The following is an 18,633-nucleotide window of genomic DNA, read 5'->3' as shown; positions in this document are numbered from 1 at the left end:
CTGTAATAAAGAATATCACTTATATGGCAGAGAATTTCTCATCTGTTTTTTAAAAAATATAGTAATGCAGAAAAAATCTGCTCCGATAATAATTGTAGATGTGTAGAAAATCCTAATCTGTGTCATGCAAATAGATCTGAATTCTTTGTTTCTGCATAGTTTTATTGTGATATTCAACCCAAGGTACGATGAGACATGCTATCAGCATCTAATAATTCATATTTAATGTGTGCTAATACATCTCTCTGCATCTTTCTCCGTTCAGAGCCTTCAGGTAAATAAGAAAAGATTTCTAATTTGACTGTTTGAACTATGAATACTCCTTACCTTGTTGGAGTTTATAGTCCCTAATGCAGTGACAGCAAGCCTGTTAATTCTTTCTGCTGATTTTTTGCCCACCTAATATTAATGCCTAGATCTCTGTCCTGTCTGGCAAGTTGTGATGCTTGTCTACCCTTTCCAAGTGCATTGTGGCTTCCTAAAATACAGTCTGTTAACCGGCTTCTTTGGAGTCTGACTGCTTCATCAATAGTCACATTTCGACCCAATTTAAAGCTGAATCTCATCAGATTGTTTTCCTTGAAGCCCTATCAGGTAGCATCACTAATATTGAGTAGCAGGAGATGATGGTTGAAAGACCACATGAAATGTAGCTTTTTATATTGTCTTATCTCTTCCTTTTTTTCTTACTGGAGGAAGTCCAAAACTATTATTATTATTACTACTATTTTACCCTCTGGATGGAGTATGGAACATGATTTATTCCTGAAATCAGCAGGAAACAGGCCATGTAGATATTAGTGGTAGCTCTTCCTTTGCATGTCCTGCTGAAGTCCATGCTAGCCTGGCTTTGTCACAGTGCAGAAAGAGAGGAGTTAAAATGCAGGGAGGAAAAGGAAATGAAAGTCGAGGCTGGAGGCAGTAAGATTGGTAAACGCAGTGTGCACTCATACAGGAAAGGAGAATTTGTTCTTAAACAGATAAAACTGAGGAACACAGCATAACCTTCTAATTGCATACATTTCGTCTTACTCCTGGTTTTGTTTTTCCATTGTAGGGATTTCTGGGATAAAATAAGGTTTGAAGGAGAAGCTTATTCCCATTTTAGGGACAGTTTACCAGAACTGGATTAGTACACCCATGTCTGTATAAACAAGAGCACCACATACACTCTTAGTCTGACAGTAGAGGAAGGGTCTTATGTCAAATGTATAAAAGTACTAGCCAACACCATCGTGCATCTAGAAGGACTTGCTTTGGGCAGCTGAAATTTCGGATTTTTCACAACACAAAGTGCAGTACTCTTTTGCTCTCTTGCCATTAAAATTATATACGTACATAAAAAAATGCTGGAACAATTCATTGAAATTTGTTAGAGATGAACTTGTGTAGCTAAATAAATTATTTTTCTATGTCAAGTAAATGAAGAAAACGATTTAAAATTCTTTTACAGGATAAGTCATCTTACAGGAAAAAGAACAAATTCATATTTTCTATTTCTAGCATGATAATGAAAGCAGATACACCATCAAATTGCCTGCACTGACAGTGTTTAGACATGCACTGCTTGATTTTAAAAGTTTTTAAAACTCAGGTTTATCTTTTTCTTGAAATTCACTCTGTGGTCAAGAAGTTGTTTGCTAATTAAAATGGTAATGCCTTCTCTCCACTCCTCCCTTAGCTGGGTTGAAATGGTAGATTCCTTTCTGACTTTGCTCCCCCTCAAAAGCTGTCGCTGTGGCAAATGGATTGGCCCTGCTAATTACAGAAGGTGCCCTGTTAGGATGAATTCACAGCGTATGGGACCGTGAAGAATGTACAGCATTCAGCGATTCAAACCTCTCTTTTACAGGCTGGCCAACAATGAGAAGCAAGGAGTAAGGTCACACACGGTCTCTGTATCAGGTAAGGCTTGTAAAAAAAAAATAAATAAGTGAGTTTATTTTTAAAGCTAGCAGATGTTCAGGCAGATTTGCATTTGCAGTTAGCTCGTTTTGTGCTTCGTGGCTGTTGACTTTCCCCAAGACCATAGCTGTGCTGCTTTTGTAGTGGAATTTGTAAAGGGAAACTTTTTCCAGCTATCCTTCCGTGTCGTGTTGCTCGTGAGAGCAGCCCCAGCCGTGCAGTACAGCAGGGCCAGGCTACTTCAAAGCAAGGCTGTCAATATTCCCGCTTGGCTTTGTAATCAAGTCGGCTATCTCTTAAATTACCTGAGGATGTGTTAATTATGAGGGAGTAGCTTTGGAAAGTGAAAATAAGCAATTAAATATTCATCATCGCCTTGCTGAACGAAGAAACTGAATAGCTGTTTTCTTGTAGCTGCTGTTCAGATCAAAGCACTTAAATTTTTCCTATTGAAAATCACAAGTTAATTGAAGGGTTGAGCAAGTGAGGTAGTATGTGCTGTCTCTGCAGCTTATAGGCGTCTAAGATTTCCCTTAGTTACTGTATTTTTTGTGTTGTTTTAAGTTTATATACTTGAGAAAGAACAGTTTTCTTTTACAGAATCTCAGAAGAAGCCCTTTTGAGGGATCGAGTCAGTGTCTCAGTAGGAAATGCATTTCTGAATACTTACACATGACATTTATAATGGAGGTTTGCAGTGTGGAAGTGTACTAATATTGTGATGTGTCCCTGTAGAGTTAGAGTGCTTGGCCACAGACTTCAGGAACAATTACTGTGACCCAGTGGAGTGTCCATCCTTGACTTACAGGGAGGCTGCAGCCCCACTTTTGGGAGTTTTGCAACCATTTAGGGGTACATACTCAGAAAACTTACAAAAAGGAGAAAAGATGCATAATGTTTGATTTCCTGCTTTTCAGATTCCTTTCCCCACCCTTACCCTTTTCTAAAGATGCTTAAGATTCACCCCTGGCATAAGAAGCCCATGTAGACAGACCTTGTGCAAGAAAATAGGTGAGAAGATCTGGAACTCAAATGTTTATCGAATTGCAGACGTGTAATAGAGCTTCATCAGTTAACGTTTGCTCTCAAATAGCAGCTCTTGCTCCTTCATCAAGCAAGGTTTTGGGGCACAGAGGTAGATAAGCACGAAGCATGATAGGCTTCTCTCTTGATTCATACCTGTGTGGGTTATTTTGGCTGCTAGAAAAAGTGGAAACGACTAGTGCAGTGTTTTTTCATCACCTCACTCCAACAAAAAAAAAGTTAATCTCCAAGGAAAAAACACACTGCCACCTCAAATTTCCACCCTTTCAATTTTTGGAAGACCACTGATGTACTTTTATTATTGAAAAAGTGTATGGTATTAAATACTTAATTCGTGATCCTATATTGCAGTCACTTCAACTTTGCAAATTTAGGTATTCTTTGCTTGATATCTTATATCTGAATTAGTGTCATGTCTCACACCACAGACTTGCTCAGAAAAGTGGTTTGATGTTAGTTGTGATACCCCGTACCTCTGGTGTGCAGGGCGTCACATGCAGAAGAATGATAGCCAAACAAGAGCATAGCATCTAGCAAAATCCAGGAGAAACAAGTAGCTGGAGCTGAGCCAGTTGTTCCAGTGGACATCAAAGAAGCTGTAAGGCACAGAGCTGCCTCATAACGACATAAGCAAGCCAGGCAAATTAATCCAGCAAATGTCCCTCTGCTTCTTTCCAGTTCCAAAATCAAAACCAATTATGTATTTTTCTTGTAGTAAGGTATCTTATTTAAAGTATCTCTCCCCAATGAAAATCTTAAAGTATCTTTCCACAAAGAAACCATTGTGCTTGGGTTTCGTACCGTGTTACTAGCTGTTGGAAACACTGACATAATACTGGAATGATTCAAACCGTTGCATTTATAATTCAGTCTCAAGGATTTGTTCTTCTTTTTAATAAGAGCACAGACAATCTTGAACTTTTTTTGTGTTTGATTTGGTTTTGCCCCCAACTTCTTTGAAGTGCATCAAGTGTGGATGTCCGGACATTGGGTTTAACCCATAGCCAGATCGTTGAGATAAAGTTGCACGATAATAAGGTTTTTTTTTTCCTTAAGGGAGTTGTCTTCTGTAAAAATCTCCGAGTTACCCTAAGGAATCAATTCGTTATAAATGAGGTAATGCTTCGTGTAGATGCAAAGAAGTGCCACTGGTGTTGTCAGATGTAACTGATACATCATATGGAACAGCAGAGGCAACAGATGTACGTAATGCTCGGTTAACCCGGGACTTACAGGTCAGCAGAGTCTGACAGCTGACAGCATCCAGCGCGAAGCCAGCTGTGGATGATGCTATCTCGGTTTGCAGAATAAGAGCTTTTCTCTGATGACATTTACATGCCTTAGAGCTAAGGACTTCAAATGAGATGAGGCTTTATAACATTCGGACAGCTGTAATGTCCTTCGTGCCTTTGATAGTTTAAATCATCAATTAATTCTCCTCTTTGTGTGCAGTGAGACTCCTATTCTTTATTTAGACCCCTCCCAATGCTAACACTAAAGAGCAAAAATCATAAACAGGCATTCAGCAGGAAAATCAAGCAGTCAGACACATTGGTAGCATTAAACCCCATATTTCAAAAGGAAAGTTTCAAAGCGAGCCCCCCCTCCACAATTTGGAAGCAGCAGTAGCTGAAAGCCAGTGTGGAACATGATGTAGTGGTCGAAAAGTTCAGGCATTTGTCTGAAGTTTTACAGGTTTGAGGTTGAACTTGTTAATGAAAGACGTCTTGTCTTGCTTTTTGAAATGTGCTTTAAGCTACCTTGAAATATTTCTGGTCTAGGGAAATGAAAGCTTGTTCTTTCCAAGTGTTTCAGTATTCCAAGGCATACAAAGATTGAAGGTTTCTAAATACAAATTTTTTATTTTTTTTTTTGCTCTGACTTTGAATAAAGACCTTTTCAAACTAATAGAGGGTGAAGTTGGTTCCAGGAATCTAAAGCAGGAGATTGCTGGACCTGGGAGCCAAGAAATGTTCTCTTATGGCTGTGTGTCACTGAACCAGCTTTCACCACACACCTCTTACTGCATGCGTTTTTTTTCTGTTTGTTCTGCTATTCTTTGTCTGTCTTGCCTTTAAATTAAATGTTTCTTGCAGCAGGCATTATCTTTTATTATGTGCAAGCAAGATGCCTACCAGATTTCCCCCAGTTTTTAAGCATAGTAATAATTTTATTTGTCAAATTTTACAGTTATGTGTGCGTGTCTGCATGTATTTATATATAAATATAAAAAGCCCAATTAAATCTGAGTGGAATTTCAGATTTTTTGATGTTTTGGATTAAATTACTGTGACTCACCAGAAGCGAGTGGTGTTCTAGCTGATGGATAGTCCCAACTTTTATCTCCCTCTCAGTTTATTTCTTCCTTTCACATTAAAAAGGAATTCTTTGTACTTGGCCGAGAGCGTGCACTCAGGAAACAGTAAGGCTAAGCTATTTGCTGTGTGCAAATAGTACATCTAATTTGTAAGAAGCAACATAGGACTTTACTATGATTTTATTGACTGGGTTTCCTGCTGTTTTGCTTGGAGTCACCTTATTAAATGCTTTACTCTAGTCCACAGAAACTTTCTTTGGCCAGCAGTTTGTTTTGAAATAGCAACCATTAGCCTCAGCAAGGTGATGCACGTATTTCCTGATAGACATATTTCCAAAAATAATAAGTTACCCAGTCAGTTATATATTATAAGAAGTTCTTCATAAAATGGAATCAGTAAAGCCTTAGTTAGCTTGCTCCACTCTTACATAAATCCTTCATGACAAAGTTCTTTGGTTTCTCCTACCCCATCCTTGCTCACGTAAATATGAATAGGAAGAAAAAATATCAAATGATTGTATGCCATAGCTAATCGTTGTGCTTCCTTTGCACTAGAAAATTCTCTGGCCATAAATTCTTCGAGTTGTAGCTCCAATGTTGCATTATGTGCTGAGCTACAGAACAGGGCAGAATACATACAGACTGTGGGTGGACTTACAGAAACACAGAATATCCTGAGCTAGAAGGGACCCATGAGGATTATCAAGTCCAATTCCTGGCACCACACAGGTCTACCCAAAAATTCTGACCATACGACTGAGAGCACAGTCCAAACGCTTCTTAAACTCTGACGGGCCTGGTGCCATGACTACATCCCTGGGGAGCCTGTTCCAGTGTGCGACAACCCTTTTGGTGAAGAACCTTTCCTGATATCCAGCCTGAACCTCCCCTGTAGCAGCTTGACACCATTCCCAAGGGTCCTATCGCTTGCCCCTAAAGAGAAGAGATCAGTGCCTGCCCCTCCGCTCCCCCTCATGAGGAAGCTGTACACCGTCATGAGGTCCCCCCTCAGCCTCCTCTTTTCCAGGCTGAACAGGCCAAGGGACCTCAGCCACTCCTCATAGATCTTCCCCTCCAGACCCTTCACCATCTTTGTAGCCCTTCTCTGGACACCTTCCAACACTTTCACATCCTTTTTTGTACTGTGGTGCCCAGAACTGCACACAGTACTCAAGGTGAGGCCACACCAGCGCAGAGCAGAGCAGGACGATCCCTTCCCTCAACCAACCATCGATGCTGTGCTTGATGCACCCCAGGATAAGGTTGGCCCTCCTGGCTGCCAGGGCACACTGCTGACTTGATCATCTTGAAGGCCTACTCCAGAAGCCAAAACTGGCATTGGGATGTTCTGGTGCTGCTGAATAAAACGAAGTGTCTGTGGGGAGGGAGCAGTGACTGGAGAGGTGATGGCAGGCACCAGCACAAGGCACAGGCCTGAAGGTTTGCTTTGAAGGAGATATACTAAAAGTTCACTTAAATTATGCCTGCATTAGTAAATAAATAAGTAAATAAACAGGATATGGTACAGTTTATCTATGAGAAAGACTTCCAGTTGGCTATCTAGAACAAAATGAAACATAGCAGGAGCCAACTGTCAAAATTAAACATACAGCAGAGAAGAAAATGCTAAGTGTATTTACCTGATTACATTATTAAGACAATTAAAAATGTTCTTAATGAAGACAGTGTTGGCATACAAAAGGCCCAGGATAGCTGTGAACGATGAGGGCTGTTCACAAGCAAAACTGTGAGCAAGGATGGAAAGACAAATAAGATTTTATTAAATCACTTCTGTTTGCAAAGCACAGTGCCTGCCCTGTGTGGTGATTCCTGTGCTAAAAATGAAGGTGTGCCCTGTGCTCAGCTCTGAAGGAGTTTCTTGTGTAGGGCTTACATTGCCTAGTCCAATTTGAATAAATTGATAAGGGGGAAAAGGTGTTCTTTGCCCGAGGTCGTAAAGGTTTTTGTTTTGTTTTGTTTGCATGCTGATTTTATCAAATCAGTCCAAAAAGATAATGCTGAAAAGTGCGTGGATTTTTTAAGATTCAAAAAAAAACAACAACTTTACTTCTCTTCATGCACAAAAAGACCAAAATGAACTGTGGTGACACTCTAAGCTGATTTCTTCCCTGTCAAAGCCTAGGAAGTTATCGCACTGATTTCATCAACCTGTAGCGTTGGTTAAATTTCTTCCCCTCCTGTGCTCCTCCTTTGCGATCCATTCTCTTGATTTGAGCAGACATTTTTGTATGGCAAGAAAAACATCCCATGCATTGTTACTTTTTTGTTTGTTTGTTTTATTCTTTATGTCTAAGCATACTTGCTTTGACAAATACATTCATGTTTCTGCTCTGTGGTACTTGTTTTACTTCAAAAACCTTGAAAATGCATAGATTTCTTTCTTTCACAGGTTTTTCTCTGGGGTTTTCTCAAACTGGTTCAGGAATATGTGACTAAAGTAGAAAGGGACGTTACAATATCCAGCCTTCCAGTGCTGGATATCCTAACGAGGAGCTCCAGGAGCAGCTGCCCTCTTGCCTGATGGCTCCCTTTGGAGAACAGGTTACCATGTACAAAGTGTTGTGGCCTTCTTGAGCACAGTAGTTTTAGTGAATACTTAGAATTTGGGAGAGGAATTAAACAAAAAAGGAGTCAGGTGAGGTCTGTTTGCAGCAGCATTTCTAAGCTTTATGGGCGTCAGTGTGGAATGGCAGAAATCTGTCTATAACATTCATTTCAACCAGGTACTCTCAAGGTTCCTAAAAAAGAGTTGCAACTTCTTTTTGAACTTAAAAATGAATCTTTACCAAAATAAACTTTTTCCGTAGCTAGACTGAAGATGCAGTAAGTTTAAGACAAAGCATTCTGGATTTAATCTGGCAGAATAATTGCACAAGCTATAAGCAGTGGATCATAACCACAAATTTTCAAACGCAGGAGACAAGTTGATCTGAGCATTGCTACTCATCGGGGCATGATGAAGTCAACCCACCTTTGTTATTTCAAAGAGAGCTTCATAAGAAATGGGCTGGTCAGGTTTCCATCAGCTTCTGCCACCCATGTGCTGGTGTAGGAGTGACAACGTTGCAGCGCGTCAGGCTCGGAATTAGCCTTGTAGCCTGAGCAGATGGGTCGAGGTGAAGCATCTCTTCCCTTTGAGACAGCTCGCGTTGCTTCCAGCGACTCTATACCTGTTCTTGTATTTCAGTGCAGTGTATCATGTTCCTTCATTCTTATTTCAGTACCTTTTCAGCAGCCTCTAAAAATAGCTGTAGTAGTTCTTCCTTCTATTTGTGGATGTTGAAAGCTTTGTTAGGAACGTTACCCTTAGGTTTGTGCGCATGAAATTCAGCGTGCAGCCTCCACATTGGACAGTGAACACACTTAATGCAGCTCTAAAACATCCTGCACATCATCCCTCAAGCTCCAGCCACAAAAAAAATGAGTGTAAGACAGTGCTTTTTGCATAAATACAGCTGCTTCGGTGGTTTGTAGGTTTCCAGACTCTATTGAAAGTGTCAAGTTTTTAAATAAAATCAGCTGTAGTTCTGCCCTTTACTGGGCTTTGCTGGAATGGTAGCTGTGAGGGAGTCTTTGGTTGACTGGATTTTTACATCACCTCTCCTATTCCCTGAGATAGAGGAGAGAGGGAAAGGATGAAAGCAGAGAAGAGTGCACAGATGCCAGAAATAAGAGGAGCAGCTATCCTCAGGTTCTTAGCATCTTGTTTCCTCCTTTCTCACCTTGTGAAATCCGCTTTGTATGCTCTCAGAAATATCTCTCGTCATGATAAGCTCTTTGCTAATTCAGTGCAGTGTGATGATGAAGAAAGGGGGACTGTGCTGAATATCTCCTGGCAAGTGAGGTCTGCACTGGCAAGAAAACTCAGTGACTGATCCCATTTTATAATATGTGTCAGTGGGACAGAGTAGCATAGTGCTTTTCCTTGTTCTGTGTTACCGTGATATGTGAAATACCTGTTTTGTGTGAAGTTTTCCCTGTGTCTAGAAAGTCAGTACATGCATGTTTTGGTCTGGTGACTGCCACTTAAGTCAGAATTTAGCTACAGCACCTTCTAGGAAAACAGGGAGCTTGCAAAAGTGCATTACATGTTTGGGATGGACGGTGTCTGCATTGTGAATGAGGAGGCGTATGTAGCTGGCAATTTTTTATTTTTTTTAATAGATTCTATTTTAAAAAGTGAAATGAACATAGCTTATTGCTGTAGAAAGGAATTTGTAGAAAAATAACAAATGTGCCTTAGAGTCCCATGAACATTTGTATATCCATTTTGCGTATAGAGAACTGTAACGTAAACCTTTTATTTTTATGTTCATTCGTTGTAGATGTTCTCTCCGCTCTCTTTTCTTTTATTTCCAAATAATTTGTTTCTGTTTTTCTCTTTTCTTTTCTTGCCTCTTTGTAAAGGAGTCAATCACTGTCAGCATAAAGTAAAGAAAGCCAAGCGCTTTCTCCCTTTCGTCTTCTGTTCCCATGAGCCGCCGCCTAAGGGTACTGCACTGCTCTTTGTATAGGCTGCCTTATTAACCCAAAAGCTGAAATACTAACTCGGTTACTGTTGTTTTTTTGTTTGTTTGTTTGTTTACTACTTTAGCCTCAGGCAAACAGAGTTCCAAGAATAATTTCATTAAATTTCTGCTACCCCTTCGTCTCCCATTGAATTGGATTTTCCTGCAGTCGCAAACTTGCCGGTCTCCATTTTAGTAGGGGACTTTGTTTTAAACATCGTATGCTATGCTGACAAATTACTCATATTTTTATTTGTATAGCTCTGCGGGCCCCGTCTACCCTCGGTGGGTTTTGTCGATGTATTTTTCCTTCATTCTTGGAGCCCTGATGCAGCATGCTCATGAATGAAATAGAATAGCAACAGTAAGCATCGGCTCAGATCACTTTGAATTAAATACTGAGTACAGCGATGCTTGTGGCTGCACACTGGTTCAGCACTTGGGCTGGGCTGGTTTGGCTTCCGTAGGGGTAAGAAGAACCAGAGTAACGAGGGCATTTCTTTTCCAATATTTTCCTTTTCTTCGTAGATAATGTCTAAAGTACATCAGCTTGTGCTGCGGGGATTGGCGTGGAGTAGTGTCATTACCAGAAATGCAGGCTGTGGGGCTCGTTTGCATAACTGCACTATGCTCTGTCTAATTAATACTTAAATTAGAGGGTGTTTCTGATGTCTTAGCGATAGCACTGGAGTGTCCTTCCTTGGAAAGTGTCAGCACCAACTCTAGTTACCAGCAGCCCTATGTGTACGTGCAAAGCCAAACTGAAATGGCTCATCTGGCCGTAGGAGATCTATTTTGTAGCAAAATTTCAAGTTATAGCAGAATTTGTCATTACTGAACAATACCTTAGGAGTACTAGTTCCACTCCTGGATTTAATTTTTGTGTAATTTTGTGCTTGAAAGTCATTAACTCTGTTTCGTCATACAAGCTTCTCAGGACATATCTTTATCCCTTGGGTTTTAGGTGAGAAGTCTTAAATTCCGCTACTTTTCTGGTTTCTCTTGAGTCAGGTATATAAGATAACTGCAGTCTGAATACTTTTGGATTACTCATGAATTTAATAGTGTATTTTCCCCTCCCCTTCTCTCTGTCCCTTCTCTCTCCCCCTCTGTTTTTCTCTCTCCTTGCATGCCACCTGGATCTGCAGATGAAATTAGTGGGGACGGTAATATGTTTTCTAGTCTGTGTGTTACTAATATGCAATATGCAACTCCTACATCCACATACCACTCAATGCGCATTTCAGTAATCAATTTTATACACCTTTTAGTATTAAAAAGCAGTTCTGCATTGGACATTAGCCGATAAACATTGTACCTTACAGGCTGTGCCACTAACCCTTTCTGCTAAACTGGAAACGAAAAAGGAAAACCCATTTCAGACACGCAGGGATGTGGTATTGCATGTGTTTGCAAAGGGAGCTCTGGCATGATGCAAAGAAAGTTTCTAGCTTTTCAAGAGCGTCCATTCAGTTTGATTTACATGGTTATATCGCAGATCGGGTTTGGTCAATGGCTGTAATACAGCATGGGAAATGAATCCACTAAGTGATGCTTTAAAGGCATGGTGGCATCAAAGTGCTCGGTGGTCCGCAACTGCTCCTTGCATTAAAGAAGCTATACATGAGGGATTGATTTAGATTGAATTTATGAAATATTAATCAGGTTTCAGCTACTCAATCTACCGATTTTTAAGACATTTAATATTTTTCTTCAAAAGTTTGAAACCGTGGTTATAAAATATTGTCCTCTCTAAACATTTAAAGCCTTTTTTTTTTCCTGGAAATATTCGCTTGCTATCCTCTGAAAAGAAGTTTGTTTTTTAGCAACAACAAAAAAAAAGATTTTAGCTGGTTTTCTAAAGGATTTTATCTGATGATGGAAAAAAATCAAACTGATAGACTGGTGTATGTGTCTTTATTCTTATAAGTAGGAGGCACTGCTTTTTATGTTCTTTTAATTTGCAAAAGAAGGAAATGAGAAGAAAGAGAGAGAATGTCTTGTGGCCTTTCTCTTAGTAAACTGTCAAGGGGGTGTATTAATTCTCATCTGCTTTCTCTCTTTCAGATATAAATCATGTTAAGATAATACTAGTTATTACTTAGAAATAGTGATGTGTTTCTTAAAAACTCAGTGTTTTATTTCTGTCATAAATTCAGAAATTGTATTTCAGATACTAACCTTGCATTGATTTTCATTGGTGTTTACCTTTTAAAAAACAGGGGCTCTGAAAAGAGAATAAAAATCATGAGAAAAAGAATTTCAAAGAGGTTAAAATAAAGGATGAGCTATTATGGATGTAATACTGATTTTTTTTCTACTCTTTAATAAATACATTCAGTTTAGTGAGGTTCGACTTGGCTCACACCCCTTTATCACTGACACTATGTTTGTCCAAAAGTAGCCTGCTCATTTCCTTCACCTGGAATAATCCAAGCCTGCAGATCCTTACCCAGATGGGTTTTGCTGTAGACTGCGTGGATTTTGGACCATCTCTTGGCAAACATGGTCGTGGTCTTACCAGGCTTGGTTCTCATCTCTTACCAAGTGACTGCAGTCGTGGGGTAAAGCAGCAAGCGAGGGAGGTTGGTTACCCTTGGTGCAGAGCACTTGGAGCACATCACCTGGATTGAATTCGCCTCTAATTCCAAGAAACGATGCCAGACATGGATTGGAATCGTTTTTGAATTCTCATTATATATCCCCCTCCAGAGTGTTAAATGTATAATAAGAAATACTTAGTTAATTACATACATTTTATTTATTTGGATTGGCTACAAAGACCCTTTTCGTTTCAGGACAGTTTTGGGCAGTGGCTCAAAACCACGTAAAGTGCTCTGCAGTGTTCTCTTAATGCTTTTATTAAAAATAAACTTCATTAATTTAAAACGGGGAGGTGAACAAGCCAAGTCATTTATCATATTTTATAAGCACTGTCCCGTAACCTAGTGTGACAGATGTTTTCTTTTTCTAAAGAAGTGTGACACCACACTTTCTAGGCTTTTAAAATTCTTCTTGAAGATGTTTTTGTATTTCTTTCAACCCCTTTTTTATACATATATGAAGAATTCTTTGGTATTATCCTCACATAACAGCTTGTAACAGTAGTAGAGAACTAAAAACATCTTGAACAATATTGCAAGGAGGCAGAGTGATCCGTCCCCATCACAGTGGTGTAACACTGATGTTTTCTTTCAAGCAGATGCTTTTCAGATCAAGCAGGGGCTTTTCTGCAAAAACACTAGTTTATATTAGGAGGAAAAAACATACCAAGAGATCAGTGCCTCTGGGGTGTGCTGCCTCTTCAGACTTGTGCGCTGTCTTCAGATTTCATTGAATTTTCATTAGGTGGCCCTGTTTTGCAATGTCCTAAATAGAAATTGCCTAGCACAGATTCAGATGGCATAAAATTTCCTGATTCTGTTTTTACAAGACATGGTACAGGTGTTTGACAGAGAAATTGCTTTAATTTTATTTTAGTAGTACCAAGTTAGGATCATAAATCTCCACTTAATTCTCCATTTAATTACTGAAGTGTGTTGAACTTGAGAGGTTGCAGGGACCTCTAGTTTCCCAGTTTTTGAGTACTTAGTTGGTCTGAAAGCTTTTTTTCTTGTTTATCTACGTGTAAAATATTTAGGGGCCTTGCTCTGGTTTCGGAAGTGGCTTAATTTGGTTGAGCTGAGGGCTGCTGCCAAAAGGGATCATCCGACCTTTGCTTTGTCCCACTCACCATTCAGAAACCTTATCTTTAGAGATGATGCAAAGGACATGTAGGAACATACGTATGCTCCAGGGCAGAAGGGGAGAAAAGGGGAGCGAATCTTGCTTTTCAGAGGCAGCCCAACCAGAGGCAGCTGAAACCAACCATGAAAACCTGAGACTGGACTTTGAAATTGCTTGATTTTGAGAATTTCTGTGCATTTAAAGTTGGTGAATTGAATGTGTCTGGCAGTGAGTAACCATCTCACTGCTGTGGATTGGTTTTGTAACCTGGAAGAGTTTCTGACCATTAGGACCTCCACTCACTGGAAGAAGCTCTTTAGAGCAAGCCAAGGACCTTCTGATAGGGCTTGACACCATTTAGACCATTTTGGGAAGTGGTGACATAAAAGCCCTAAGTCCTAAACAGAGGAAAAAATACTGACATTTTTCTGAAAACTTTGAGAATTGGGCGTTTTCACAAGCAGTCCATGAGATGCCGGTTCTTGACAGCAAAAGTGATAGTGAAATTTCTGCTAAACAAAGGAAACTGAGAGCGATACAAGGAAAATGGGTCTCAGGCAAGAGTGTGACCTAAAATACCTCGAAGCTCCAAGAGACGCTACAGAAAATTGCTCACGTTGCCCCACTGACAGCGGGTAGATGCTGCCCTGGAACATCTTTACTGGCTGTTTTGCTTGTTTGACACCAAATAGTAGCAAGCTACTATTCACACTTTTATTGAAGATGAAGCAATTTAATCCATTAATGATGTTTTATCTTTCCTGTGGTGGGATTTGCTGTTAGAAAGGTTTTCTTCTGAAGTCAACAGTTGAGATTGGTTTCAATGACAGAGCTTAGACTTTTCTGAATCCGAATGAATCTTCCTTTTATTCCTTGGTGAATGCATCTATGTGACGTGGTATAATTGGCAGGGGTCATTACCATACCATAAATTATGCATGAGCAAGTTTTATTCACGCTATTGTGAATGCGTCCCGGCGCTGTTGAAGTGGGGGGGGGGTTGTCGCATATCACCCTTGATAAATTGGAGGTACTGTTTTGGAGAACTGTTTTCATTTTTTCCCCGAAATTCTTCAATTCCTCCCTTTACAGAAACAGATGACTATGCAGAGATCATAGATGAAGAAGATACGTATACAATGCCATCAAGTAAGTATGGGACTTAATAGGAACTTTTTGTCTGGCAGTTTCTTTGGTTTAGCAAGGGGTGAATCTGAGATTTCATGCTTAGTATGTGTGCAAAGAAACTATTCTTGATGATGTTCTGAAAACTCAGTTTCAGTGTCTTTCAAGTTCAGGTTACGAAGCAAACAAAAACAAGTTCTTCAGTATTTTTTGCTGATGTCAGTGACTTCACAGAGAACTGCCTTTTATGTCTCAAAATACATTTTTTTTATGGTGATGCTGAACACAGTGCACAAAGAAAGATTGGATAAGATTTGTTTAATAAGGGCAAGGAATTTGGAAAGCTGCTGCCTACTGCTCTGTAACTGCTCCTCATCCTTGCTCTGTCTCAGACTTGCTGCTCTCTAATTCCTTGGTGAAAAAAAAGTTGTACCACATGCAATTTTGTTAAAGATGAAAGACTTGGGGAACAAGAACAAAAATGCAAAGTTTTTCTGAGTCTTCATCTTTGAAAGCAAAAAAAGGTCATGCATTAGTCACTGCAAAGATTTTCTTATGGCATATTTGAATTAAGGTATAATACTAAATAGGGTTAGCTAATTTAATGATTGGCAATCAGATGGTGCTCAGACCTGCAAAAACGTCAGGTTTGGCTAGCGTAAAAGGGGAGGGTGGTGCTGAGCTGGTACCATGTTCTGCTGAAGAATGATGAACATATGGAAGGATTTCTACAGGTTTCCATGTGGCAGGAATGCTGCATGATCACTCCAGTGTTCGCAATATAGCATACTGCTGTGGAAAATATTTGAAAAGCAAGAATATATGTTTTCCAGAAATAAACAATGTGTTTCGAATGTCTTGCAGTAAGTCACTACATGAATCTACCAAAATAATTGCAGGAGCAAAAAAAAAGTACTGTGATAAGTTACATCCTTTATTTTTTGTGAACATATTAACTCTGTATGATTTTTTTCAAAAAATCTTTTTATTTAAACTCTCATGGAAGTAATTACTTGTGGTCCCAGCCCTGGATGATGCTAAACACTTAAGTATGCCTTCAATTCGAAGCCCATAAGATGGGCTGTTGGAGAGAAATTCATGAAGTGAAGCGCTTTGCTTGGATTGAAGTGGGTTCAAGTGTTCAGCTCTCGCAGGACTGAGGCAGTAGGATCACAAGAACAGACCCGTGACTTCTGCTAATGTAAACTTAAAATTGCATCAGTATATTTCTTCTTTTTTTTTATTGTTAACAAATGTTTGTCCTTGCTTTGATTTCAAGAAGCTATATCTAAGTAAGCATTTGATTTTTCTCTTAATTGCACTGCAGAAAGCTATGGAATAGATGAAGGTAACAGGAGACCCTTTCCCCATCCCTGTATGCTTGCAGTTTGGAATGATGTGGAATTTTTAAGTTTCCTATTCACTTTCATTTAATAAACATTTATTTCTAGTTAAACCAGCTAGCTTTGGGATTTTAAAGAGGAAAATGCAGTACTTAAAACAAGAAATGAAAAAATCATTTAACATTGTATTACCCAGCTCTAGGTGACATTATTTCTGTAGTGTTAATGAAGACAAAATAATCAGTCATGAAGTCCTAAGCTGGTAGATTATATTTTTTTCTCTCTGAATAAAAGAAGTAGAGGTGAAAACATATACTGCACATGCTTTTCTGCTACTCCTGAAATATTTTTCCATGTCTGCTAGAAATTAAATTGCAAATGAAGTAATTCAGTTGCAATTGATTAAATGTTTTGCTGAAGTACCGAGACATTTTCATCAGAAATATTCTCAGTCTATTAAACAATGGAGTTAACAAAATTGCATAAGTTGCAAAGCATTATATCAATTTTACTCCAATTACACACTGATGGTGGTGTAGTGCACTCAAAATTCTGCTCTTTCATTTTATCTTTGTTTGCCACGCTCTTGTTTCTGTATTTTTTTTCTTGCAGTTACCTCTTTAAAAATTCTCCTGGCTCATTTGATGGTTCCAAGATCTAAAATATCACATAGTGGAGTTCTCTTAAACATACAAAGGCACGTGGGCTAAGGCTGTATTTATTATCATCTGTATTGCCCTAGGCTGTTTGTGTTCTTTGTCTTTTACGAGCTATAATTAAGAAAGATTTAATTACGTCTATTGCAATGAAATAAATAATGCATAATAGTTCATTAACAGATTAGATTTCACAATTCCTTTTACACTGCTTTGATTCAAGCATTTGTTTAAGAGGTTTCCACTGTGTATATGGCATTTTTATAGGTTGGTGTGCAGCAAGTGTTAATCTTAGTTATTCATATGAGACATTTGAGTGACTTACTTTGAGTTTGGTATCTTGTGGATTGTTCATTTGCTCTTCATCGGAGATCTGATGTTTTAAGTGCATTATATTCTTGTAGCCAGAGATTATGAAATTCAAAGGGAGAGAATTGAGCTGGGGCGCTGCATTGGTGAAGGACAATTTGGAGATGTACATCAAGGAGTTTACATGAGTCCGGTAAGCCTTATTTTGGAAGTAAATCACAGACAAACAAAAAGTTTCTAGTTTAAATAAATAAATGTATGCTTCATATGCCTTGGACTGTGTCTTCCAGAACACAAGTACATGTTGACTCTGTGGTTTATCAAAATAATCAGCATGTAGTGCATCTTTTTCAGTTTTCAGGTATGTAAAAAAGGAGCTCCAGAGTGGCTTCTCTGCTCCGATATGCCTAATTTTTTTTTACAGATAAGGAAACAAATCAAAAATGCTAAATAAATTATTCAGGTCCTTATCGAAGCCACTGGCAGAGTTGGAATTTTGCTTTTAAACCCCAGCAATACACTTCTTTATTTTGAGTGTGTCCAAGCATGGGAAGCATGCACGTACCTCTGGCCATACTCCACTGTGGGATATTCAGTGCTCTAGAACTTGTTCAGAAGTTCAAAACAGTATCAAAAGTTGTGAAACCTGAGCTGGGTTTAGGTTCAGTGTTCAGTGCAGAAGCTGCCGTTTGTGTCAGGATAAGGTAATCTAACTTAATCTAACTGTGCTGAAATACAGAGGAGAAATTGTACTCTGTTATGCTGGAAGGGCAGTAGCCTACAACAGAGGGACAATAACATTGAAAAATGTCTGTTTCGGCAGTAAGCATCTCTCTCTTGCTCTCTAGTTTATATGTTAATAAATCTACCACTTTTTCTTGAAAGAAAATGCTGTCCACTTCTATAATTTTTTTGTCTAGGAAAAAATTGGTTTTGTTAAGTCAGTGTGTGTCTGGCAGATTTTTGAAACTGATGACTTTCTTTCATGAATTTTTGACCACATACAAGGAACTTGAATATATAAAGGAAAAATAGTAAGGTACCATTACATTTTTATGCAGTAGTCATAAACTGAAACGTAAACTTCTGGAAGAAATGGTACAGCAGGTAAAAGATCAGATGCAATAGCATGATAGCCTTCCCATCTTTGTATGTATTCAGGTCACATTAAAAAAAAAAAAAAGGGTGATTTCTGGCATCTCGTTCTGTTAGCTCAAATTCCAATCTGAAAATCTTATTTATCCTTGTTCATTGGACTTGTAAAGTTCCTACTCTATTGATTGTGCAGCATCCACATCTTCTAGAAAGCTGCTTTTTACTAAGAATTCCCGAAATACCACAACCAGCCTGCATTTATAGCATGCTGAATGAAAGATGTATGCATACATATACACCCAGGATCCTGTTGCTCAGGTGTAAGCTGTTCAAATAAGACCGTCTTTAAAGGTTTCTTTACTCTGGAATTAAGCCAAAAGTGTCATTTAAAACGGTGATGTTTGCTGCTCACTGAACATTTTGGTACCTGTCTGTTAGATCCTCGCTGTTTTGGCTCCTTATCCAAAAATAAAGCATCAGCAAAACCCTGATAAGAGTCCTCTTTCTGTATGTTGTTGTGCTGCGTATCTGGAGTCTTTGCTGGCTGCAGGCACTAAAACTCTGCCTTTTGATGTTACTACTGA

The 18,633-nt window shown here is 39.0% G+C and overlaps 1 protein-coding gene across 9 annotated transcripts in view; it reads left to right on the top strand.

Moving 5' to 3' along the window:
* The window catches only part of PTK2 (protein tyrosine kinase 2), a gene marked incomplete at its 3' end in the record, with an annotated part of 191,570 nt that overhangs the window by 135,107 nt on the left and 37,830 nt on the right, over positions 1–18,633 (top strand). For 8 of the 9 annotated variants that reach the window (XR_014317044.1, XM_082755039.1, XM_082755036.1 and 5 more), the window contains 3 exons: positions 1,853–1,905; positions 14,614–14,670; positions 17,050–17,147. Coding sequence is in view for 8 of the 9 variants with exons in the window: in XM_082755039.1 (XP_082611165.1) it covers positions 1,853–1,905; positions 14,614–14,670; positions 17,050–17,147 (208 nt within the window). Of the gene's footprint in view, positions 1–1,852; positions 1,906–9,694; positions 9,779–10,943; positions 10,962–14,613; positions 14,671–15,973; positions 15,995–17,049; positions 17,148–18,633 lie in introns of all 9 variants that reach the window. The other variant, XM_082755035.1, reaches the window with a different exon arrangement.

The sequence above is a fragment of the Aythya marila genome (genome assembly GCF_965140915.1).
Source record: "Aythya marila genome assembly, chromosome: 2".
NCBI lineage: Eukaryota > Metazoa > Chordata > Aves > Anseriformes > Anatidae > Aythya > Aythya marila.
The sequence above is the reverse complement of the archived record's forward strand: the minus strand, read 5'-3'. Positions and strand labels throughout refer to the sequence as shown.